Consider the following 24275-nt stretch of genomic DNA (forward strand, 5'->3'; position numbering starts at 1 on the left):
ATAACCCTGTAAATGTGCTTGGCTTTGACAGCAATGAACGCAGAGCCTGAGGTTCAATCCCAATCTCAGCGCATCGTGTTGTGCTATATGACGTGGTTTACTGTGCCAATGACTCAGTGATTTTAATGCCACAAAATAGCACAGACCGTTTTATGATATTGTTTATCAATGTGGAGGTCAAAGCTTATTAAACTGGCTCGGAGACTGGGAGAGGGACCAGAGAGATAGAGAGAGAGCAAGCAGCAGTGACAAAGAATAAGTGTGCAAGTGTGTGTACAGTGCATGTGTGTTTCCTCTACGCTGATGGATCCATAAACCTTCGAGGCTGTATATTACTCCAAGCAGGTCCAACATGTCTCAGTCATCCATCAGAGAGAGAGAAACTGGAAGGAAGGGAGGAGGACGGGGGAGGTGGTTCGGACACTCTAGGTTCCTGACCGATAAATATAGCGTTTATAATGCTAAGCTCTCTTGCTCTAAAAAGACAGCACACCATGCAAATAAAAGGAAAAGTGGCAGTGAGCTTCAGAAGACACAATTCTGTGGTGAGGAGGGTGAGGAGAATGCTGGTGGGCCATCAACGTTCTGGGCTGATTACTGCAGGCTAAGAAAGGGTATGCATTTGGGAAGGTGTTGATGTCCCTTCTTGGGGACATCAATATCGGAGTGCAGCGACTATGGCGGCTGGAGAACTTGGAGCAGTGACGTATACTATATGTCCAAATGTTTGTGGACACCCCTTCTAATGAATGCATTGCTGAGGCAGATGTGCAAATGCACACACACACAGCATGTCAAGTCCTTGTAGAGATGTACTGCCAATAGAATAGGACTCTATGGAGCATATAAAAACATGACCTATGACTTATTAGGCAGCATGCCTAATGCCAGGCATGGAGGGGTATTTAGCCCCCCATTGGGATGAGATGGGGTAGTCATCATCTAACATAAACACCTAAATGAACGCTCTTGAACACTCTGGACAGTAGAGACCGTTACTCCAACAAACACACAGGCAAAATATGTAGCCTACAAGCTCAGAGACGCAGAGATTCAGGCCGATACAGAAAAGAGTGTGAAGAATCACTGTTATGTCAATAAAGCCTGTTGAACTGAACTGCGCTGAGACAGAGAACAAAAGAGAACTTCCACAGACACTTCATACGAAGTAGAAACTGTTTACTTAATAAGCACTCTTGAAACTCTTGAGACAGACGCGCTAGGCTAAGATCAGCGTCTGGAAAGCAGACACAGAGGGGGCGTCGTGTTACTGTCACCGTAGAAACACACACTGAGCCGGGACATGCTGAGTGTTTCCAACCCCCTGCCTGGGGCTCCCGTCTGGGTCGCAACTATCAGCACTTTCTGGTCTGTTACGACAACTCTCCGATTAGAGCTTATAAAGGGAACATTGGTGAGAAATAACGTGCACACAGCTTTCCTCTCACCCCAAATGTAGTCAGACAGCTACAGTGGGTTGGGTTTTGTACTGAAGCTGAAGTTGAAGCTATATTAACCCCACAGCTTTAGTTTTGTACTGGAGCTACGAGGCCCATGTAGCTAACAAGCAATGGACCTACATTAACCCCATAGCTGTGGTGTTGTATTTGAGTCATGAGGCTAAAGGTAGTTAACATGTAATGGAAGTTAACACCACAAATTAACACTGTTTTTCAAACCTTGTGTCCAAAGTCCAAAGGGACTTGCAATAAAATATTTAATTTTAATAACAAACTGTTAGCTATGAAAACTGACAAAAAGTACACAACACAGCTAAAAACAATAGTAAGAACATCGAGATCATTGCTGGAGTAGAGACATTTTATGTAAATTTAAGGTTTACTATTTAAAACTGAACATGTATCTCATGTATTTTTTATATTCTGATGTATTTTTATAAATTATAAAGGTGATTATGTGCTGGCATGTCTGAACACTGTACTTTATTTTATATTCCAGGGCTAACTGAAAGGAAATGAGTAAAATTACCAAATAAGCCACATTGAAATTTACATTTTTCCAGATTTTTCCCAGATTCAGTCATTTTTTAATTCCTAGTTGTATAACTAACCCAGATGTGAGCTCTCAAATTGAGTTTCAGAGCACTCAATCTGAGACAGTAAACTTCTGAATTCTCGACTATGTCTCAGTGCTCAAATAAACTTCATTTCCATGTTTTTGCCTGATCTTTGGTCCATGGTAAATACCAGCACTGCTGACTAGCATGTGAAATCACTGCTACCACAGAGCTATTTAGAGCTGTACTACCTCAACACACAACTTGCTGAAGTACATTAACGAGGGCACACTTTTCACTGGTTACTTTTTAACAAGGCACACACAGTATTAGTATTTTTAGGAACTCCACATTTAAAGGGGCCATGCCCTACTTTTTTCTTGTATTTGTTCCCTGAGCCCCATTTATAATATTATAATAATATTTATGCACCAAAACCAGCCCTAATTAATATTTAAATGAAAATTTCCCAGCCTCTCTTCATCCCTTAGAATTAAACAGGCTGGTTTTGCTACTGTACTTTAAAGACTTTTGTTCTGAAAAGCAGTGCTGTATAAAAAAAAAACTTCAGAGTGAATGGGTGGTTAAACTGCTCTAGGCTAAGTAGGTGGATAAGTCAAAAATGAAAATTCATGAGCAGTGAGAAAGGTGACAAGTTCAGAAACCAGTCTACTTACTGGAATCTTTATAAGGTCAAGCTAAAACTACTGACCATCATTTGTGCTCTACTGGCTGCACAATGGTGTTTAGTGCTTGGGCCCCGATAATTGCCACTTGTTTTGTTATCCGAAGACAGATGCTCAACTCTATTAGAGATTACAACAGTCCATAAACAATTAATGGGTTAATTACAAGCCAAAACGAAATATTAGCTGATTGCTAACTATGAGCATCAACACAAAGGAACCTATTGATGAAATAAATTAGAATATGAGAACATCATTTCTAGCCATCATCACTTGCCATATGCCACCATACATCTCAACAATGCTCAGTGAAAATAATGCAACTTACCAGACTCGTTCCAGTGACTGGCTCACCCGCCAGCTATCCATTTCAAACTTTTAGGGCCTTATTTTAGCAATCTTTTGGCGAGCCGTCAACCGTGCACTGTGCAGCTTGATTTAGGGTGTGCCAGTGTGTCTTTGCTATAGTGACGACGGGTAAAGTGAGCCTTGCGCGGCTCAAAACTTGCAAAAGGTATGTACTAAGTCTCTAAATTAATCATGGGTGTGTTTTGGGTGTAAGTGCAATTAACCAATCAGCGTGTCTCGCGTCATTTACTTTAAGAGCCAGGTGTGGTCTGACTGTGGCGGATTGCTATTTCAATGGGGCAAAGCAGGGGTGTATGTGTACCTGTGACAATTCACTGCTAAGATAGCAATGAGCGCCTGACTGTTGACGTCTGCATAGGCTGTTTTCAGTCAGTGGCGCACCTGTGTTTTCCATTGCCAAGAAAGCAACAAGCCAGAAATTTACCTGAACACACCTCAGTTCATGTGCATTTTTTACAGCTACAAGTTAGGGGTGCCGTGGGGGAACAGGTGGGGGGAAAAAACAAAAGCACCTTAGTTGCGAGTTTAGCAACATGCTGAGTTCTAATAAAAGGCAGAGCAAGCAAACCTGGATGAACCAGTCTACTAAATGTACCAATGTTCCACATTGTGCTCTCAGATATGAGGCTTTATCCTCTATATGTGTGGAATTTCAGCCTCAGTTAGCTGGAACACAGCCTACTACTAGTGCTGGGTATTTACAGGCCTCCAGGCCTTCTTTATTTTTTATACAGATGAAATACGCTACTCTAGAAGTATCTGTCCACGGTGCCGTAGGTAAAATGGATGCGTCCAGTGGATGTGTGCCAGGGAGGATGAGGGGTTTGGAGGTATAGAGTGACCACAGTCAGACAGAGGAAAGACTGAAGACAAGAAGAAGGAAGAGCAGCAGAGTCAGCAAGGCTTGAAAATGAGCATCATATTCTCTCTTGGGCTCTCTGTCTCTCTCTATCTCTCTCTCTCTCTCTCTCTCTCTTTCCCTTGCTGCATTATTCATCACTCTTCTCCACTCCTCCCGATGACTGTTCGACCCGCAGACAGCATGGATGCGCACGTGTGTGTGAGTGTGTGTGTGTGTGTGTGTGTGTGTGTGTGTGTATGTGTGTTTGTGTTCAGATTAGAGAAGGGATGGTCTTGGCCAGCAATTCAGATGACTTACTGTGGACAGTAGTGCTGACAGCATGCATTTGTCTGTGTCTGTGTGTGTGTGTGTGTTTGTGTGTGTAGGAGAGTGGGGTGGAGAAGACAGATAAAAAGCAAGGCATGAACGAACTCTTACCTGGAAGAAAAGGGATGATGCGTTTTTTGGGGTCTTTCTGCCCTCCCTCGATCGGGAACTTGTCCAGAATCTGCATCTGAAAGCAGAATATGACTCTTTGAAATACACAATATTAAGTTGTTTGCTAAAGTTTGGGCACCCCAAGTTAAAATGGCATGTTTGTAACAAATCATCTGTATAAAACAAGCTTAACTATGGTCTGTTTTTCTGAAAATTTTACAGAACCTCTGTTTCATTACTTAAATTTCATAATTTTTTTCAACTAAGCAAATAAGCAGTAAGATCAACTGTAAAGAACAGCAATAAAGTTTCCGAAGGCATAAATAACCTGGTGAGTTCCTCATGTTTTTTTTTTAACTCAATGTGACCCGCAACATAACAATGGGGTCAACACGTGCAGAAGTGTGCTCCCTGTAGAGGACTTTAGGTAGGGTTAGGGTTAGCCAGTGCATAAAATGTCACCAGTAGTGCCCACACTTTTGCATATGACAAATCCACAGTGGCTGGAGTGCAGAGGGAAGTCAGCAACCAGACCTGTGCTCCTCTGATTGTATCCAAACTAGCATATCAGTAACTTTACTGATATGAAACAGATTCTGACTGCTGTGTTTATGTGTGTTTATATTTATGGTAATGCTGTAGCGAATGCTATACTGGACGATTAGACCTACTGCTGACATAAACAGTCCTACATTGTTTTTAAATGCTTTTGCATGGCACAGTATAACTACATACATACAGAAGCAGAAGGAGTAGTGGCAAAAATCATTGCTAAATTTCCTTCGGGATCAATAAAGTATCTATCTATGGTTTTGGTATATTAATTATATTTGTCAAGCTCTCATCGACTTGTTAACTCTGGAAACATCATGCACTTATTAAACAGTAGAAATAAAAGCATTATGGAAGGAAAATTTACAGATCAGCTTTACAGCGGACAAGTGGGAGGAGATCCTAAAAAGAGTCCATCCATCCAGTCTGTGCACCAGACAAATGCTTATTGAATGTAAAATCATTCACCAAATTCATTTGACCAATGTAAGAGACGTTCCTGGTCTTGTCCACCAAAAGTTCTGAATGTGCAATATCTGAAATCTGGCTTCCTGTAGCTGCCCGCATCAGACGTAAATGTAAATGTAAATGTAAATGAGATTAAAGATATACTTCATCATGCTACCCTTGAACGTGTCCAATTCACTCTAGAAGGTGCTGCTCTCAAATATTGATGAGATATGCCAACCTTTTTTTAACCTATGTGAAAACCTCTCATTTCACTGCTCCGGAATAAGGTTAAGGGCTATGAGATGTCCGATAGTACACTGGTGCTGTGACTTAATATACAGTGTGTTCTCTTTTGCTTCATTTCAATATGTTCAATGTGTTGTTCAATGTTAAAAAACAATTTAAAAAGTAATACAAATTAGTTAGTAGTTTAAATTATTGAATATTGCATATAGGTCAATCCATAATCATGTTAAATATTTATTTACAAACAATTGTAAATATTACAAATAATTAAATACAAAAACCTGTATTTAAAAAAACATATATACTATATAGAATATATATACTATATAGACTATATATTACATGAAAAAATACTATATAAAAGGGAGGAATGAAAGCATCCTGCTGCAGAAAAAAAAGAGTGTGCTGAAATTATAACACAAATAGACAAAACAAGAGTATCAGCGAGACACAATAATCGTTTGATCTCAATTATAATAATAATAAACAATAATAATTATTATTGTTCTTGTAACTGTCGGAACCCAAAACCATAAATGAAAATAAAATCTGACTAATCGCCCAGCCCTACGTCAGAGCAACCTCAAAATGACAACTAACAGTGCTGAATTTAATAGCAAATCCAAAACACAAAGATCCTGATTTAGCTGAAATGCCTACAGTATATCTGTCCCCATAGTCTCCATTTCAAGTGAAGAGCTTGAAAGAAAATCTACAAGATAAGAGTCTCTTCCATCTCTGGCTCCAGAGCTGCACTCACTGCTAAATGCAATTCAGCCTAGTTGAATTAACAGTGACACGCAGGTCGCGACCTCTGTGTTGCGTCACCTAATTAGTCACTGTTTTTGCTCCTCCAGACGCCGACCCATTAATCACATCCCTCCCAACACACCACCTATTCCCAATGCTAATGAGTGTGTGAGGGTGTGTGTACTGTGTGTGTGTGTGCTCCTTTGTGAAGTAATCTGGAATCATTGTTTAATGAAATAATGTGCTATTGAGCAAAAAGCTCTGATACAAAAGGTCCCATTTAAGCCCCATTAACAGCATTGTTCTCAGAGTTGCTGCCTGCTTGAGACATTGTAGCCGAGTTTCTACAAGATGGCAGTGAAACTGGTTGGGAGCGAGAGACCAACAGAGGGGCGTGGCAGGTAGTTCTACTCCAGTTTAGCACTTCCCAGTTAGACGACACCACCAGTGCTGGGAGTCACTGGACTTCATTGGACAGCTCAACAAGCTTGAAGGAGAGCACTAGTCCAATGATGCTTTCTTAGATTCCCAGTCACGTATGGCTGTGGCATCAATGATATGCCCAACAAATAGACGGGTGTGGCACTCAGGATTGCGACAAACAATGTTGGCTAGCTTCAACAGAGAGTGAGGCCTATTAAGCTCTCTTGGGCTCACAGCCACAAATAACTGTGGCATCGCTTAGACAGTTGCGCCACTCAAGAGTTTTACAGTTTGTTTTGGGGGGGTTTTCAGAGCAATATAAGCTTCACAAGTCCAACGCACTGCTGAACGAGGGAGAACTGGGTCAACCGAGTTAATGGCAATAAAGTTAACATTCTTTAGTAACTTTTTTAGTCAGTGCTACTCAGAGACTCACAGCCACTGGAATTTAATCCATTCTGGTTAAAAAAAAAAAAAAAAAAAGAGGAGAAGAAATTTCAACAATGACTCACACAGGAGCTCTACAGAGCTGATCAAGGCTTTACAGCAGTGCTCTGTGTTTGAGGTGCTGATTCAGCTCAGAGCTCTGAGCACTGAAAAGAGCAAACAGAACAAACTACAGAGCAACCATGAGCCATGAAGTGAAGGACGGCGCTTGCTCCTCAACTGCATATTCACTTATCTCCCACCGACTGGCCTACTAAAAAATGTCAGTTATTCTTCTGTAAAGAAAGGACCGTTTCTGAGTGTTGATTTTATATATAAATATCCACAGCTTCCATTACACACCTGAAGACCAGACGTTCAGAAACCAAACCCCTGTAGCAGAGTCTGGAGGTCTCATTGTTCCTAGGAGAAGACCTGCAAAACGAAACATCTGGTGCATTCTGAGACTAAAATACAGAGGTAACTGCTGTGGAATTATTTAGTTTATTGAGCTCAACGACTTTGCAAATTCAGGTCATGTTTGAAAATCTTCTTTTAAGATCCCACATCTATTATAAATAAGGTAAGACTAAAAACATGCCCAGCATTTGTGCTGTACTGGCTTCATAATGGCGTATAGTGCTTGGACCCCGATTATTGCCACTTGTGATGTACTGCAGTTTCAAGACGGATGCTCAACTTCCAGCAATATTTAACACAGGAACCTTGCCATTCGCTTCTAGCTCTGTTAAAATAATGCCAATTTCTGCTAGCCTGGTAATAGGGATTTGCATGTTACGTTAGCACAAAGCTAATGATTTAGCAAAATATTGCTCTCCAGATGCACTGCGGAAATCTGAAGCTCCTAACAGATATTTAAGCAACACATTCTTTACTTGGGATGTTAGACTGGATCTTGACTCCTTCAGCAGATTTTATGTCTGGAGCAGTGGTAGAACTGCGGCCAAAAAAAGGCAAATGTGTCTCAGACCACCTTCTGAAGTGATGAGGATGGGATTTGTATCTGGTTTAAATGAGTCTTGGGTGTGTTTCCACTTGCATTTTTATGTGTCTTGGCCTTATTCAGATATAACCCGGATACTCAAGACACATGAACTGACCAGGTGTGAACAGGGTCTTACGTATATTTACTACCGGTCAAAGGTTTTAGAACACCCCCAAATATTTCTATGTATTTCTAGAGGTATTTAACCTTAAAACCATAAAAAGGGGCCTTTTTAGCCTTTTTACAGCTGGTCTGTGGCAACGGAAATAAATAAAGTGTTGGAAATTAGACCAAACAATTCACAATTTTCTAAACCCTTGGTTTGTATAAAAGCAGTTAAAATTTAGTTAATACTGCACGTCTGTATGCAGTATATGTCATGAAAAAAATCAACAAAGACTTTAAATTTAAATTCCAGATAAAGCCAGAGTGTGGTAAGTACAGTGTCCTACAGTGACCATTAAACCAAACTCTTGGGAACTGGAAAAGACTGAAGAGGTCTGGAACAGGAGGTCTGACAGACTCAAATCCACAACAGCATCAGCAGACACGTTCCTGAGAGTCAAGCAGCTCACATAGGCGACAACACCATGTAGCTCAGCTTGACTGAGACAACACTGGACCAAGCTGTGAAGAGAAGACTTGGAGCTGCAGGTTTGACTGCAGGTGGAGTGGCAGTAAGAAAGTCAAGGAAAAGCAGGCCTGCCTGGACCATGCAACACTGCCAGAGGACTGCCAGTGTTCGAAAACCTTTGCTCGGTAGAGTTGTTATATTAGTTACATATTACATTAAGATTCCTAGAAATATAGTAGATATAGTATTATTATTATTATTATTATTATTAGAGAAGGGGAGATAAAGAGGGACAAATGCTGAGGCAGACTAATTTAAAGGCCTGTCTCTCTCCATGTCACACTGTTTGTTCACCTGGTTCCACTGGGTCAAACGAGAGAGGCCAGATGTGTGGTCTGCTCTAACACACACACACACACACACACACACTTTTTGATTCTGCTTGTCTGGCTAATCTGCCTCTCCAGAAAAAAGAAATAAAATACAGAAAATGTTGATATGTGCTTTTGGCTCAGAGCAAGTGGAGTAATTGAATTCTGTGGAACTGGGAGGCACACACACATACACACGTTTTGTTTTTATACAATGTCAGGACATGGGGTCATGCATATGTCCTTATGTATAAGTCATAGACAGCCATGAAGAGTGTTTACTAGACGATGTATCTCAGGAGTAGGTGTGTTTTTTACCCGTAAAATACTGTTTAACGTCAGAATAAACACAGATACACATAAGCCCTAAGGTCTGTATTCAGAACGTGCTGTTTGTCAGTACACATACTGATCCTGATACCCACTGATATATGCTGCTTAAAAGAACACTCACCAGCAGCTCACCTGATTTACTTTAGCGAAGAACTGACGCCCACGGTTTTATGCCTTATAAGATTTCATTGTTTTCTCAGTGTGTAAAGCCCAGTCTGAGCTTTCAAAGCACTGTGGAGTAATCAAAACACACGAGGAGGGGGCGGGGCCACAGCTCTCTTTCCTTTTCTCTAATCTGACACAGACATATATCTGCACACACACAGCCGGTATAGTCTGAATAGAAAAGCGCTGCTAATAGAACAGGACTATATGGAGCAGATAAACATAAACCTATTGGCACAGTAGGTGCTTAATGCCAGGTGTGGACTGGAGGGGTATAAAGCCCCCCAGCATTGAGCTGTGAAGCAGTGGAACTGTGTTCTCTGAAATGATTATAGTTGCTCCATCCAATACTGTTGGGATGAGATGGGGAGTTGGGGATGAGGTGGGGTGTTGATCTTCCAATATCCTACACTTATTAAGAATGTTCACAGCTATCCTCTCCAACAAACTTGTAAAAAGTTTTCTCTGCACTGTTAAGACTTACTAATGTTCACGTGTCTGAATACACTCCAGTCCTCACAGCAATGGTTACGACATGTAGTCTTTAAGAAAGAAAAAAGGGGAAAGGAATAAAGGAAAGGAAAGGGAAGAAAGGAGAGAAAAAACAGAAAGAAGGAAAGCAAGGGAAAAATAAAGAAAGACAGAAGAATAAAAAAAGAAGAAAGAAAAGAAAGAAAAGGGAAGGACACAAAAGAGTATATGAGTGAAGAGTGAATATGAGTGAAAAAAAGAGTATAAAGAAAGAAAGAAAGAAAGAAAAAAGGACGGAAAGGGAAAAAAAGAAGAAAATTGAGAGAAGAAGGAAAAAAGAAAGGAATTAAAGAAAAAGGAAAGTGAAATAAGATGGAAAGAAAGAAAACAACAAAGAAAAAGAGATGAAATTAAAGAAGAAAAGATGAAAAAATTAAAAAAGGAAAGAAAACGAAGGAATTTAAGAAAAAAAAAGAATGGAAGGAAAGAAAGAACAGAACGAAAAAGGAGTGAAAGAAAAGAGAAGGAAGAAAGAAAGAAAGAAAGAAAGAAAAAGAAGAAATTCTTGAGGAGAAAGAAAGAAAAAGGGAATGAAAGAAATGTAAGAAAAATAAGGAATTTAAGCAAAAAGGTAGGAAGGATAGAAAGAAAGAAAGGAATAAAGAAAGAAAAAGGAAAAGAGAGACAAACAAACGTCAGGAAGCGCGCACGAGCGGGCGAGAGAGAGAGAGAGAAAGAGAGAGTGCTCACTTTGCAGTAAAGCCACCTGAGAGACTTCCCAAGTCTCCATAGCAACAGAGGGCGGGCAGAGAAACTAGGGATGCACTGTGATTGGCTGAGAGGGAGCGTGTGCTAAAAGTGTGACTGAGAAGGATATGGAAAGGTTCTGCATCTCCTGATCGTTTTTCTCTCTCTCTCACTCTCTCTCTCACACACACACACACACACACACACACACACTGATAAACACGCACACACCATGAATATCAATATGACTAGCCAAGCTGAAAGAGTGGGCCAGAATACTAAACACACTCAGAAACACACTCGCTAATCTGTCTTATTCACGTAATCAGCTGATCAGGTGAGGTTAATTTCGTCCTTCATACAGCATTTACACACACACACACACACGGGAATGAACCACCAGCACATCTCCTTCCCATCCACTTTTACGTCTAAAAATAGAGCCGCGACTTCACTTGTGCAATGTGAACAAGGTGGGTTGGTCAAATCTGAAGACCACAGGAGGATGACAGAGACGAGCGAAAGAGGAAAAAACAGGAGTAGATCTTTTCTGAGACAGCGTTGTGTCTCAGTGTGGAGCTGCACTGGTGGACCTGCGCAGAATAAAGAGTTTCAGTACTGAGTTCTCAAAGGCTGGCCCGAAAAAAAAAGGCTACTGTGAAATATGTCAAAAACTGCAGCTCCGCGAGGGAGCCTATCCAAGCTGTGAGGTGCCCAGCTCAAAGCAAGCAAGAGGTTTAAAGCTCTGCATGAGACCTGTCAAGAAGCTGCGTCAGGAGGAAGCCCCCTTTGGGGAAGAGGGAAGACAAAGCCAGAAAGTTCTTGCGCAGAATGAATATTGTAGCAGGTAGACGAGCACTGTGAGCGCTGCCATGCAGCTCCTTCAGGGGGCTCATCCTGCAGTCAGCAAGGATAAAGCAAGTCAAATTGAGATGTAAGCGCTAAATACTGATTGCTCTGACGCAGCTCCACCAGGGAGCCTAGGCCAACACTGACAGTGTAATAACTAACGGTGCCAGAAACTTGTTAGCTGGATGGTGGGTGGAGCTGCGTCAGGGGGGCCTAGTCTGTACAGTCAGCAACGGTGACTCAAAGTCTGTCAAGCCAGCCGACACTGCAATCAGTGCAGCACTGATGCCGAGGGCACTATCAGAGAGCTCCGTCAGGGGGCCCACTGTTCATGTTTACTGTGTTTCCTATACATCTGCATGTGTCCCATGACCCAAGGGTACACAGCGGGTCATGTGACACCAGTTATTGTTTACTGATCGGTCTCGTGTTGCATGATGACATCAGCGACCAATTACAGCAGCTGTTTGTGCCCAAGCCACCCAAGACCAGGAGGAAATGCAAGGCAACGGCACTTAAAACCAGATTGAGGTAAAAGAAAAATACTCCTGCTTAATTGGCTTAATCAGGAGAAACTTCTTTCTTGAGGGATCTTCAAGTATCAGCTTGGACTGTTTATGAAGTGTCTTGCTAAAGTGCAGCTAAAGAGGAGGACTTAGTCAAGGGAAATGTTCTTAAGTTGTCAAAGAGAAGCTGCAGCCACTTAAAGCCACAGAGAATGCATGTCTGCTGGATAAATCTTTAATCCGCTCTTCATCGGAAGGAAACTTAATGACCAAAAACAGCCTCCCTCCCCCTTCTTCTGCCAGTGTCATGCCACTTACCATCACAGTGTTAGCCAGATGGTGGCAGAATGTAAGACACTACAGCTGGAAATCCTCAAACACTGATCTGGGATCACTTTGCCTTCCCAGACTGGAAACCCTTAGCTTTGGTATATTAACAGCAAACTTGCTCACAAAATACCCAGTAATATGCAGTGGGATGTCGTCTGTTACTGCGAACCGATCTGACTGAGTATAAGATGACCTGATCTCTAAAAGACACATTTCTTTAATATTTTCAGCATAACTTAAATCAAAGTAACAAACAAGGAAAGCCTCTTTTTGCAAGCATGACAGCTTTGCTAATGGTACATGTCCACCGCAGTCACCCGAAATTATGCCCCCATTCATTTTCAATGGCTAGTAGTGGGCAAAGGAATTGCATGAGAGATTGCGAGGGCACAAACATGACTTACGGTACAGCAAGAGGAGCTTAGCTAGCTTCAACTTTTTCAAAATTACACGAGGCAGACAGCGGCGCACTGACCAATCAGGCAAAAGCAGCATTCTGTTGTTCCTGCACATCCAGCATGAGCCTAGTAGGTTCCGTTTGCACGACATGGACATGAACCCAGAAGACATTGGGATGTTTCCAGTGCGTATTGAGCTCGGCTGCTCGACCCCCCTCCTTATTTCACTGCATGGTGTAGCTAATCTCCATTTTTATAGCCGAGTACAGTTTTAAAAAATAGCCAATTTGAGGTGAAATGCGTGTGAGTGGATGCCGTTGTAAATGGACAAAAATAAACAAGAAATATTCTACTGTCGTACCTCACCGAAATATTTCATTCAGAAAGGCCATTTACAGAACCACATTTACGAGAGAGAGAGTGAGACGCTCAGTTGAAATCAAATTGAATTCCACAACTTTTTGATTGACATGTTCCTTGCGTCCTGCCTTGTAGATAGACATGCCCATCAAGCGGCAGAGAATGCACATAAAAGCCTTTCTTTCCGTTCTTGTTTGGAATATTATTTCCCATTCTTCCTTGCAAAAGGCTTCTAGTTCTCCTAGCCATCTTTGACTTGCCCTTTTGAGATCTATTCACAGATCTCTGATGAAGTTTACGTCAGGGGACTGTGAGGGCCATCCGTAGCTTGGTCCCCAAAACATCCAGAATCCATCGAGGTTGTTTAGACGCTTCCTTAAAAATTGTCTGAGACTGTTTTTTTTGGTGAGGACGCAGGAAGGGTTTTCCTCTGATGGCCCGTCCTAGAAGACTATGTTTGTGCAGATGTTGCTGAACAGTAGAACAGTGCACCACCATGCCAGAGTCTGCTAAATCTTACTGAAGGTATGTTGCAGGCAACATGGACTGATAATATGGCTGCCTAAAACCCCTTTTCTCTGTTCTTATACACTTCTTCTGCTTTTTGGGCATCAATTGAGGCATCAAAAAGAGGGTTAGGCAGCTGCTCACAGAAGCCCATGGCTGCTAATTGTCAAGCAAACGTCGTTCCTAAAAAAAACATACAGAGGCCTTCAGGCTTCTAGCTGTTGTTTTTAGTTATGCACCATTCTTTTCTTTGCTCTTCATAGATAATAGTAGAGATGGATCGACCGATCAGTGTTTCTGAGGCCTATGCTCGATCGATTGCCAATTGCCAATACTGATCAGGGAGTTTGTAATATTTTGTGCATTGTCTCTCAAGATAAAAAGTACTGTGACATTTTTGTATGCAAATCAAACATAAAAGGAACAAAAATGATTGTCATTGTTTATTTTAATTCTAGGCCAGGCAAACTGGCGACTGATTCCCACACTGGCATTGAAAGGCCATGTGCCTTTTTTGTGACAGATCCCAATGAGCATACACTGAGAAAAGCTAAAGATTCCAGGTCAGAGAGCTAATTTTAGATCGGTGTAAAAGCGGCTAATGCCACCCATCGGCATAATCCCACTCATTACAGGTGACTTTCATTTCATTTTTGTCTCCATCTGTGTAAAAGACAGAGTCGGCACTAGAGCTTGAGAGTAAGAGAGAGAGAGAGCTTTGTGGAGAGATGCCAGAAGTGAAACTCTGGCTACTTTCTGACTTGTTTCAGTGTCACTTTCTTCGTGTCTGTTTACATTCTCACACACACACACACACATACCCATGCTCCCTGATGGAGCACATGAATCACGTCAGGCCCGAAGCCCCAGTGGTCTCACTTTCACTCACACACAAGCTCTCATACACAGTCGTACACACTCACGTGCTAAAGCAGCAAGGTTACTAATGGGTCAGCAGCATGCGAATCCAGTCTGCACATGCATTAGCGCTGGTAGTATTGAGTTCCAGGAGATATATGACTGCACTTGGAGCGTTAACAAAAACAATCATTCTCCATCTCTCTCTCTCACTCACAAACACACACACACACACACACTCTATATTTAATCCTGTCCACTCACACCCAACAGGGCCGTGTGGAGGATGCGCTTTACAGGGTGTGCACCGTGCCATGCTTATCCATTTAGGCTGATCAAAGGCCAGCTTAGCACTTCATAAATCTACCCCTTAAACAGCTAAGAAGCACAACCTGAAGTCCCATCAGTATAAAACACCAGCAGATACTGATGCAGTAGTTAAAGGGACAATCTGGCAAAAATCTAATGTACTCAGTTCTTCTCTTAAACCCAAAGCAGCTGATCAGCCATGACATGCTGGCTTCTTTATATTATATATATATAATTTTTTATTCCATTTTTTCCAATTTGGTGCTGCCAATTAACCCACCTGTTTGCATATCCCCCTTGCACGAGCAATGCTCTCAACACTAGAAGTGTAAGGACTTATGCAAAGCCAGCCACCACTTCTTTTCGAAGTCCGCCACACCAGACACACCAGCCTGCAGCAGCCAACATTGCTTTAAGAGTGATGAGAGAAGAGAGTGACAGTAACCCACCTGGAGAGAGCATGGCTAATTGTGCTCTGTCTGACTCCGGCCGCTGATGGCAAAGCAGTATGGCTCGGGATTTAAAACAGCAACTTCCGGACCATAGTGGCAGTGCAACAGGCTGCTGAACCACTCATGTTTACCTGCAAACAATAGCCTCACCTAGGGTGCATTCACACCGACCTTGTTTCTATGTATATTTGGACATTTCAGTTAGGTTCGACCCAAAATAGCAGGTGTGAAAGGTGCCTCAGACCACAAAAGGACAAAAGGACCAAAAAAGATGGCCATGGTCCAGATCAAACTGCACCGTGAGTCGATTCGTTTGCGGTGTGAAAATGACACATTTTGGATGGTTTGGACAAGAAATTGAGGCACAAACCACATGAGAATGTTCCCTCTGCTTATTGGTCAGACCTGTCTGGGGCGGGAGCAAGAAAGTAAATACAGGAAGAAGGTCCTGTGTTCTGGACTAGTGCATATCTCTGTGTAACATGGAGCAACGGCAGAGATGGCATGTGTTCATAACTGTGGTAATTATCTGAACAATATAGCAGGGTAACACTCATGGCTATGGCAGCATTTAGCTACCAGGTTGACACCTGGCTATGGCAGCATTAAGCTACCAGGTTGACACCTGGCTATGGCAGCGTTTAGCTACCTGGTTAACACATGGCTATGGCAGCGTTTAGCTACGAGGTAGTAAGTGATTCTCCCTGGCCGTGTTACAATTCCCTTAAAAGCTGGTGGTAAACATTCCTCAATCAGGGAAAAGCCTCATAAACAGTGGTGAAAGTGTCTTGTACAGTGGTTTTACTGTGATTACTCTGCCAGTATCTCTGTTCTCAGACAAAATGTGCTGTAAATGTTTTGCCCTGTACATGTACAGGCGTTTCAAGCTGCTTTGACTAAACAGGCAATGCTGGCTAATACAACTTCGGAAGATGACGAATAGGGAAGTAAAGGAAAGCAGCTGCTCTGGCCTCAGCTGTTAGGACTGAAGATTAGTGGAGAACAACAGTGAGGTCCTTTGATGTTATTCTGAACGTATCAAAACTGATTAGCCCTAGGCAGGGTAGAAAGCAGCCAATCAGAGCCTTTTCGGACTCATTTGTCACCGCAATTGCCAATAGGAGCGGTAACATTCGGAAGGTCATCACCCACCGCTACATATTAGAGGGGAAAGTGCTCACTATTTCATCATTACTTGAGGTGGAGTTACAGACGCAGCAGAACTGAATTTCCTACAACTAGGGGGTGCACAAGCCAGGGGGTTCGAGCAGCAGACGTGTGACTTGTTGGGATAAAATGGAGAAATGTTAGACAAATCACTTGTCCAGAGTGCACGTGTGAAAATTATGAACATGAAAAAGATGAAAAAGTGTACTATCACTTTTGAATAACTTTGAGGGGCTGATGCCAGACCTTCCTCAGTTCAGCAACTAGATCTCAGTCTGACCGTCTTGGTTCTGTCTAGGTTCATACAGACTCACAGACAGCCAATCAGGATGCAACCGAAAAAAGCACATGATAGACACCAGTGAAGCGTTGGACGCTGGGAATACATCTCTTCAGCTTCAGACGAAAGGCCCAACAACAAACAGAACAGAGGTAGAACAAAAGAGAGGGAGCTGCTTTTCTGAGTTTTTGCTTCGGCAGTGTTTTGTAGGGGAAACAAACTGAGGCCTAGAAGTGCTTCAATAAAACGAGGAAGTGGGATTGTGGGAAGTTTATATTGTGAGCATGTGAATGCTGGCTGCTATTAGGTTAGAGGTGTGTTTTTGGAGTGTTTTACTGGTGAAAGAAATGAAAAGTTGGCTCTAAAATGTGGCCTGTAATGCAACCAAGCCTGCAGAAGAAACACTGCCAAAAGCAATAGGTCAATCACTCTCTCACTCACACACACACACACACACGCGCGTTACATTCATATCTAGAGCAGCTGCCTTCTGTTTTGAGAAGCTTCTGAAGTAAGACATGAATCCACCATCATCCATCTCCACATGAAACTGTATCTAAGGAGTAATCTTACACTTGTATACTCCCTACTGAGAGACAGATCAGCACAGAGAGAGAGAGAGAGATCAGCACAGAGACACAGAGAGAAAGATCAGCACAGGGGCAAGGAGAGCGAAAGAGAGATCAGCAGAGACAGATGGAGGGATCGGCACACAGAAGCCGATGAGCACAGAGACAGAAAGAGATCAGCAAAGACAGTGTGAGAGATCAGCAAAGAGACAGAGAGATCAGCACAGAGATACAGACAGCGAGATCAGCACGGTGACAGAGATCAGTACAGACAGAGAGAGTAAGAGATATTAGCACAGAAAGAGAGATCAGCATAGAAACACAGAGAGAGAGATTAGCAAAGAGCGAGAAAGCGGGATCAGCACATAGAGAGAGAGAGAGAGAGAGAGAGAGAGAGAAAGAGAGAGAGAGATCAGCGCAGAGACAGGGAGAGTGCGAGAGAGACAGAGAGATCAGCACCGACACATAGAGAGGAGGCTGGACAGAGAAGGATTTCCATGTTCTGTGTGTGTGTGTGTGTGTGTGTGTGTGCTTGAGCAGCATATGTAGGGCAGCCAACTCCCTGCCTTAGAAAGAGTTGTCTGTGCAGGCCAACCCTAGATTTAGCTCTCTCCCACTTTCCATAAGAGGAGTCCAACTCTTAAGCCCTAAAGCCTGACCGCATCCCTGCAGCTGCTGGCAACACCCTGCTGTACTCCTACTGACCTGAGAAGAGTCACACCCTCAACACTGCAGATAACACTACACCCTGCTGTACTGCTACTGACCTGAGAACAGTCACACCCTCAACACTGCAGCTAACACTACACCCCACTGTACTCCTACTGACCTGAGAACAGTCACACCCTCAACACTGCAGCTAACACTACACCCCGCTGTAGTCCTACTGACCTAAGAACAGTCACACCCTCAACACTGCAGCTAACACTACACCCTGCTGTACTGCTACTGACCTGAGAACAGTCACACCCTCAACGCTGCAGATAACACTACACCCTGCTGTACTGCTACTGACCTGAGAACAGTCACACCCTCAACACTGCAGCTAACACTACACCCCTGTACTCCGACTGACCTGAGAACAGTCACACCCTCAACACTGCAGCTAACACTACACCCCTGTACTCCTACTGACCTGAGAACAGTCACACCCTCAACACTGCAGATAACACTACACCCTGCTGTACTGCTACTGACCTGAGAAGAGTCACACCCTCAACACTGCAGATAACACTACACCCCGCTGTACTCCTACTGACCTGAGAACAGTCACACCCTCAACACTGCCGCTAACACTACACCCCTGTACTCCTACTGACCTGAGAACAGTCACACCCTCAACACTGCAGATAACACTACACCCTGCTGTACTGCTACTGACCTGAGAAGAGTCACACCCTCAACACTGCAGCTAACACTACACCCCGCTGTACTCCTACTGACCTGAGAACAGTCACACCCTCAACACTGCAGCTAACACTACACCCCGCTGTACTCCTACTGACCAGAGAACAGTCACACCCTCAACACTGCAGATAACACTACACCCCGCTGTACTCCTACTGACCTGAGAACAGTCACACCCTCAACACTGCAGATAACACTACACCCCGCTGTACTGCTACTGACCTGAGAACAGTCACACCCTCAACACTGCAGCTAACACTACACCCTGCTGTACTGCTACTGACCTGAGAACAGTCACACCCTCAACACTGCAGCTAACACTACACCCCGCTGTAGTCCTACTGACCTGAGAACAGTCACACCCTCAACACTGCAGATAACACTACACCCTGCTGTACTGCTACTGACCTGAGAACAGTCACACCCTCAACACTGCAGATAACACTACACCCTGCTGTACTGCTACTGACCTGAGAACAGTCACACCCTCAACACTGCAGCTAACACTACACCCTGCTGTACTCAGACTGACCTGAGAACAGTCACACCCTCAACACTGCAGCTAACACTACACCCCGCTGTAGTCCTACTGACCTGAGAACAGTCACACCCTCAACACTGCAGATAACACTACACCCCGCTGTACTCCTACTGACCTGAGAACAGTCACACCCTCAACACTGCAGATAACACTACACCCTGCTGTACTCTGACTGACCTGAGAACAGTCAGACCCTCAACACTGCAGATAACACTACACCCTGCTGTACTGCTACTGACCTGAGAACAGTCACACCCTCAACACTGCAGCTAACACTACACCCTGCTGTACTCAGACTGACCTGAGAACAGTCACACCCTCAACACTGCAGCTAACACTACACCCTGCTGTACTCAGACTGACCTGAGAACAGTCACACCCTCAACACTGCAGCTAACACTACACCCCGCTGTACTCCTACTGACCTGAGAACAGTCACACCCTCAACACTGCAGATAACACTACACCCCGCTGTACTGCTACTGACCTGAGAACAGTCACACCCTCAACACTGCAGCTAACACTACACCCCGCTGTACTCCTACTGACCAGAGAACAGTCACACCCTCAACACTGCAGCTAACACTACACCCCGCTGTACTCCTACTGACCTGAGAACAGTCACACCCTCAACACTGCAGCTAACACTACACCCCGCTGTACTCCTACTGACCAGAGAACAGTCACACCCTCAACACTGCAGCTAACACTACACCCCGCTGTACTCCTACTGACCTGAGAACAGTCACACCCTCAACACTGCAGATAACACTACACCCCGCTGTACTGCTACTGACCTGAGAACAGTCACACCCTCAACACTGCAGCTAACACTACACCCTGCTGTACTGCTACTGACCTGAGAACAGTCACACCCTCAACACTGCAGCTAACACTACACCCCGCTGTAGTCCTACTGACCTGAGAACAGTCACACCCTCAACACTGCAGATAACACTACACCCTGCTGTACTGCTACTGACCTGAGAAGAGTCACACCCTCAACACTGCAGCTAACACTACACCCCGCTGTACTGCTACTGACCTGAGAACAGTCACACCCTCAACACTGCAGCTAACACTACACCCTGCTGTACTGCTACTGACCTGAGAACAGTCACACCCTCAACACTGCAGCTAACACTACACCCCGCTGTAGTCCTACTGACCTGAGAACAGTCACACCCTCAACACTGCAGATAACACTACACCCTGCTGTACTGCTACTGACCTGAGAACAGTCACACCCTCAACACTGCAGCTAACACTACACCCTGCTGTACTCAGACTGACCTGAGAACAGTCACACCCTCAACACTGCAGCTAACACTACACCCTGCTGTACTCCTACTGACCTGAGAACAGTCACACCCTCAACACTGCAGCTAACACTACACCCCTCTATACTCCTACTGACCTGAGAACAGACATATACACCAACGTCCTTGTCCCTTTTCATGCCTTTCAACATGAACAGGTCTCGTCACCGTCCAAACGCCCCTCCTCTTCCCCTGTCCTGTGCACAAGCATGAACTAATGATGCTGATCGGCTGGAATAGTGCTGTATGGCTTGAACCAAACCACTTACTTTGTTTGCCTTTCACAGACTGAATAATACTATATTATTAGTATAAGGAGTTCAGTGCTACCCAAAAATGCTGCTCGTCCAGAGGTCCATAAACACATCATCAAATGGGCTGAAATAGAGCTGCCATTTGGACGGACAGGCAGGAACAGAGAGGGACGGAGGGGGGAAGAAGATAGAGACAAAGAGAGTGTATAAAACGTCTTTGTGTGTGCCAAAGGGACTTCCCCAGTGATAGTGGCACTGCCCAGTGTGTGTGTGTGTAAGAGAGTTGGTGTTACTGGAACCAGGTGCAGTGTGTTCAGCCAGGATGTACTATGAGTGAATCTAGGTCACGGACACTGTTAGGAATACAGTTTAAAGGCCTTCATGCAGGAACACTGCATCCATCCTAAAACCGAGGATAAAATTCCATGACAAAACAAGCCAAAAAATGTCCCCATTGCTTTTCCCACAAATTTCAGTGAGAATAAACAAATTCTTGATAGGAAAGCAGCTTAAATATGGCTTCTGTTTATTTATTCAGCTGAACATCCACCCATCTTCTTATCTGCTTTTTTGCTAGTCAGGGTTGGGGTGGGTCTTTTTGGGAGGCAGGAGTTCATTTGAACATATTGGGAAAAAGAATTCACATAAATAAATATGCCATATTCACGTAAATATGACATAAGTGATGTACATCCCATATTTGACATTTCATTAAAAAAAAGTCCAGTAAATATAACACATTCAATGTGTGTTAAAATGTGCAGAATTGTGTTTAATTGTAGAGGATTCTTTTACTGTACACACCAATAAACGATTATACATGATTACTGAGCCCTATTGAGCACTAATCTACAGTTCGATAACACTGATACTAAATAATATTTATAATATGACAATTAGACCTGTTGTGTTTAAACTTGTCAGATACAAGACTGGGTTTCCCTCTCAGCTTCCATTCAATATCGTTGGTAAATGGTAGAATGAGCAGCACATAAAACGCTCCCTCTACCATCTAAGATGGTCTTAATACTGTGAAGCTGTTAAGATACTGAGCTGGGGTCAGTTGGCTGCACTGTATCTGAACACCCTCATTTGTCAGCTTGCGTTTCACTGGTGTGTTATCATATAACTGAACATTGGCCTGAACATATGCCTCTCAAATACTACCCCAACTATGACTGCATATGATTATCCCGATTATAACAATGAAACCACCCTCATTTATCTCAATTTTTTTTTCCTCTTTATAATTAGCTCTTTATCAATAGAAAACCCCCCTCTTCTCTTTACATAAGTCCGTAAGTCAAGAAAAACAGAAACAATAATGTCTAGGTGCTCTGCAGTGTAATCTGGAGTGCATGTGTACATTGGCACGTTTCACTGAAGTTAAAAAAGCTCCAACGGGATGTGACTTAAATCAAGGAATGGCTTGTAATGAACAGAAACTGCAGGTTTAAGTAAGAGGTGCCAACTAGGGCAAACTGCAGACCAAAAGGATACAGCTGCAGCCGTATGAAGGCACAGAGATACCCCATGCCCTGCTCCCAGTGTGCCAGACTGGGTGTGGAACGGAAAGTTTAGCCTTAGTTTAGAGAAAGAGAAAGAGGCAGAGAGAAAGACAGTCCCTCACACAGCCCAGAGTCACCACCACCATCCCCTTTATAGCTTCTGTTTATGCGTAAAGACTAAACCTTGACTACTGTCATCTTTTAAACTACTGGTAAAAGTAGTGACTTCATTCAGTGGCTGGAAACTATGGACCACAGTCGGAAGCAAATTTGCCAACAAAGGCTGGCCCTTATTCCACAGTGATACACAGTGACATGCAAACCCAGGAACTGTGTTGGTACTGTGAATAGTTCAGTGAGAAGAAGTGGAATTACTAAGTCAAATATTTCCAACATTTTATGCAGGACTAGTGTATATTTTTGTTTAGTACAATTTTAGATTCAGAAAAGATAAGGAGCACAAAGGAAAAGGTCTCAGGCCTTAATCAGCTTATTAGGGCTATAGCTTGTTCACAATTATTGTTAAGAATTTTCAAATGATGCAAAATTCAAAGCTTTATAAATAATCTGACTCCTCAAATACTGTTCCAACAATCATCAGCCGTGGTCTAGTACTCTTTATTTATTTTTAATAATCTATGTTCACGAAAAGTAAATGAGGCGTAGTAGTTAAAGGGAGCGGTGGAAGTTAAGTTGACGTCTGGATGAATTGCCTGTAGGATTGCTAAAAAGGAAGATTTAGTGGTGGTGGTGCACTGTTCTACTGTGCAGCGACTCCTGCACGATCATGACCTTCATGGAAGAGTCATTAGAAGAAACATTCAGCGTCATGAAAAGAGCACCTCTCCAACTGTTAATAACTGAGTTGGCTTAATCATGCTTGTTTTGCAACCCGTGGTATGGGGAACAATTCAACACCAAATGAAAATCATTTCTAAAGCAGGATAATGACGCTAAACACACTTCAGAATGCGCAAAGGACTCCCTCAAGATGCGCAAGCTGAAGGTCTTACCATGGCCCTACCAGTCCACACTCTATGTTTTCTATGTCATGTACAAACTAATTCTATCTCTTTACCTTCTCTAATTAATGACTGCCCTCTTGTCTGGCCTAACTCCAATGAAAGACTGACCGCTGGGCTTCCCTGCTTCTTCCTCCAGCTCCAAGGGAGTCTTTCTTGGCCAGAGTCACCTTTGGCTTGCTCCCCAGGGGGTTTTATAGGTTTATTTGTGTTCATGCTTTATGTTTTGTTAATCGCAAGTCCTATTACAGGATTCCTGTAAAGCTGCTTTGTGACAACATCAATAAAAGGAACATCCAACTGCTCCGAAAATGGAAACTTTACGTCTTATCTGCTTCATAACGGCTAGTTTTTGAAGAATTCTCTTAATTCACACACATATGACTACCAATTTATGGCTGAGCTGCAGCAGAACAGGCAGCGTCTGCAAGTAAAACAACATACCTCATATTAATATTCAGATAAATTCGTTTACTGCAATAATTCTGCAGACGATACTCTGTTCGTCTGAATTACTGTTAGTTCTGTTCAAACTGCGGCCAGTGTCGCTGCTCGCCATCGTTGGTATGGCTGCAGCGTACTTGGCATTCCGACAACCATTCAAAGCTCTTGAGCGACAGCACTTTGAAAATTGTCTTTCCTTTCAGCCGGTTCACCTTGGCTGAGGCGCTTCTAACACTCACCAAGCACCACATCGCTTCACAGTCTGGTAATTAAGACCTTGACGAGTTCCACTTGATAATAAGGCGCAGTAGGGGATCCAAAAAAAAAAAA

The 24275-nt window shown here is 43.3% G+C and overlaps 1 protein-coding gene across 4 annotated transcripts in view; it reads right to left on the reverse strand.

Moving 5' to 3' along the window:
- Positions 1-24275, reverse strand: part of sh3pxd2aa (SH3 and PX domains 2Aa) — a 154270-nt gene that overhangs the window by 92475 nt on the left and 37520 nt on the right. For all 4 annotated transcript variants that reach the window (XM_072657491.1, XM_072657489.1, XM_072657490.1 and 1 more), the window contains exon 3: positions 4352-4427. In XM_072657491.1, coding sequence (XP_072513592.1) covers positions 4352-4427 — 76 coding nt within the window. The remainder of the gene's footprint in view (positions 1-4351; positions 4428-24275) is intronic.

Source organism: Salminus brasiliensis, chromosome 15 (genome assembly GCF_030463535.1).
Source record: "Salminus brasiliensis chromosome 15, fSalBra1.hap2, whole genome shotgun sequence".
NCBI classification, from domain to species: Eukaryota; Metazoa; Chordata; class Actinopteri; order Characiformes; family Bryconidae; genus Salminus; species Salminus brasiliensis.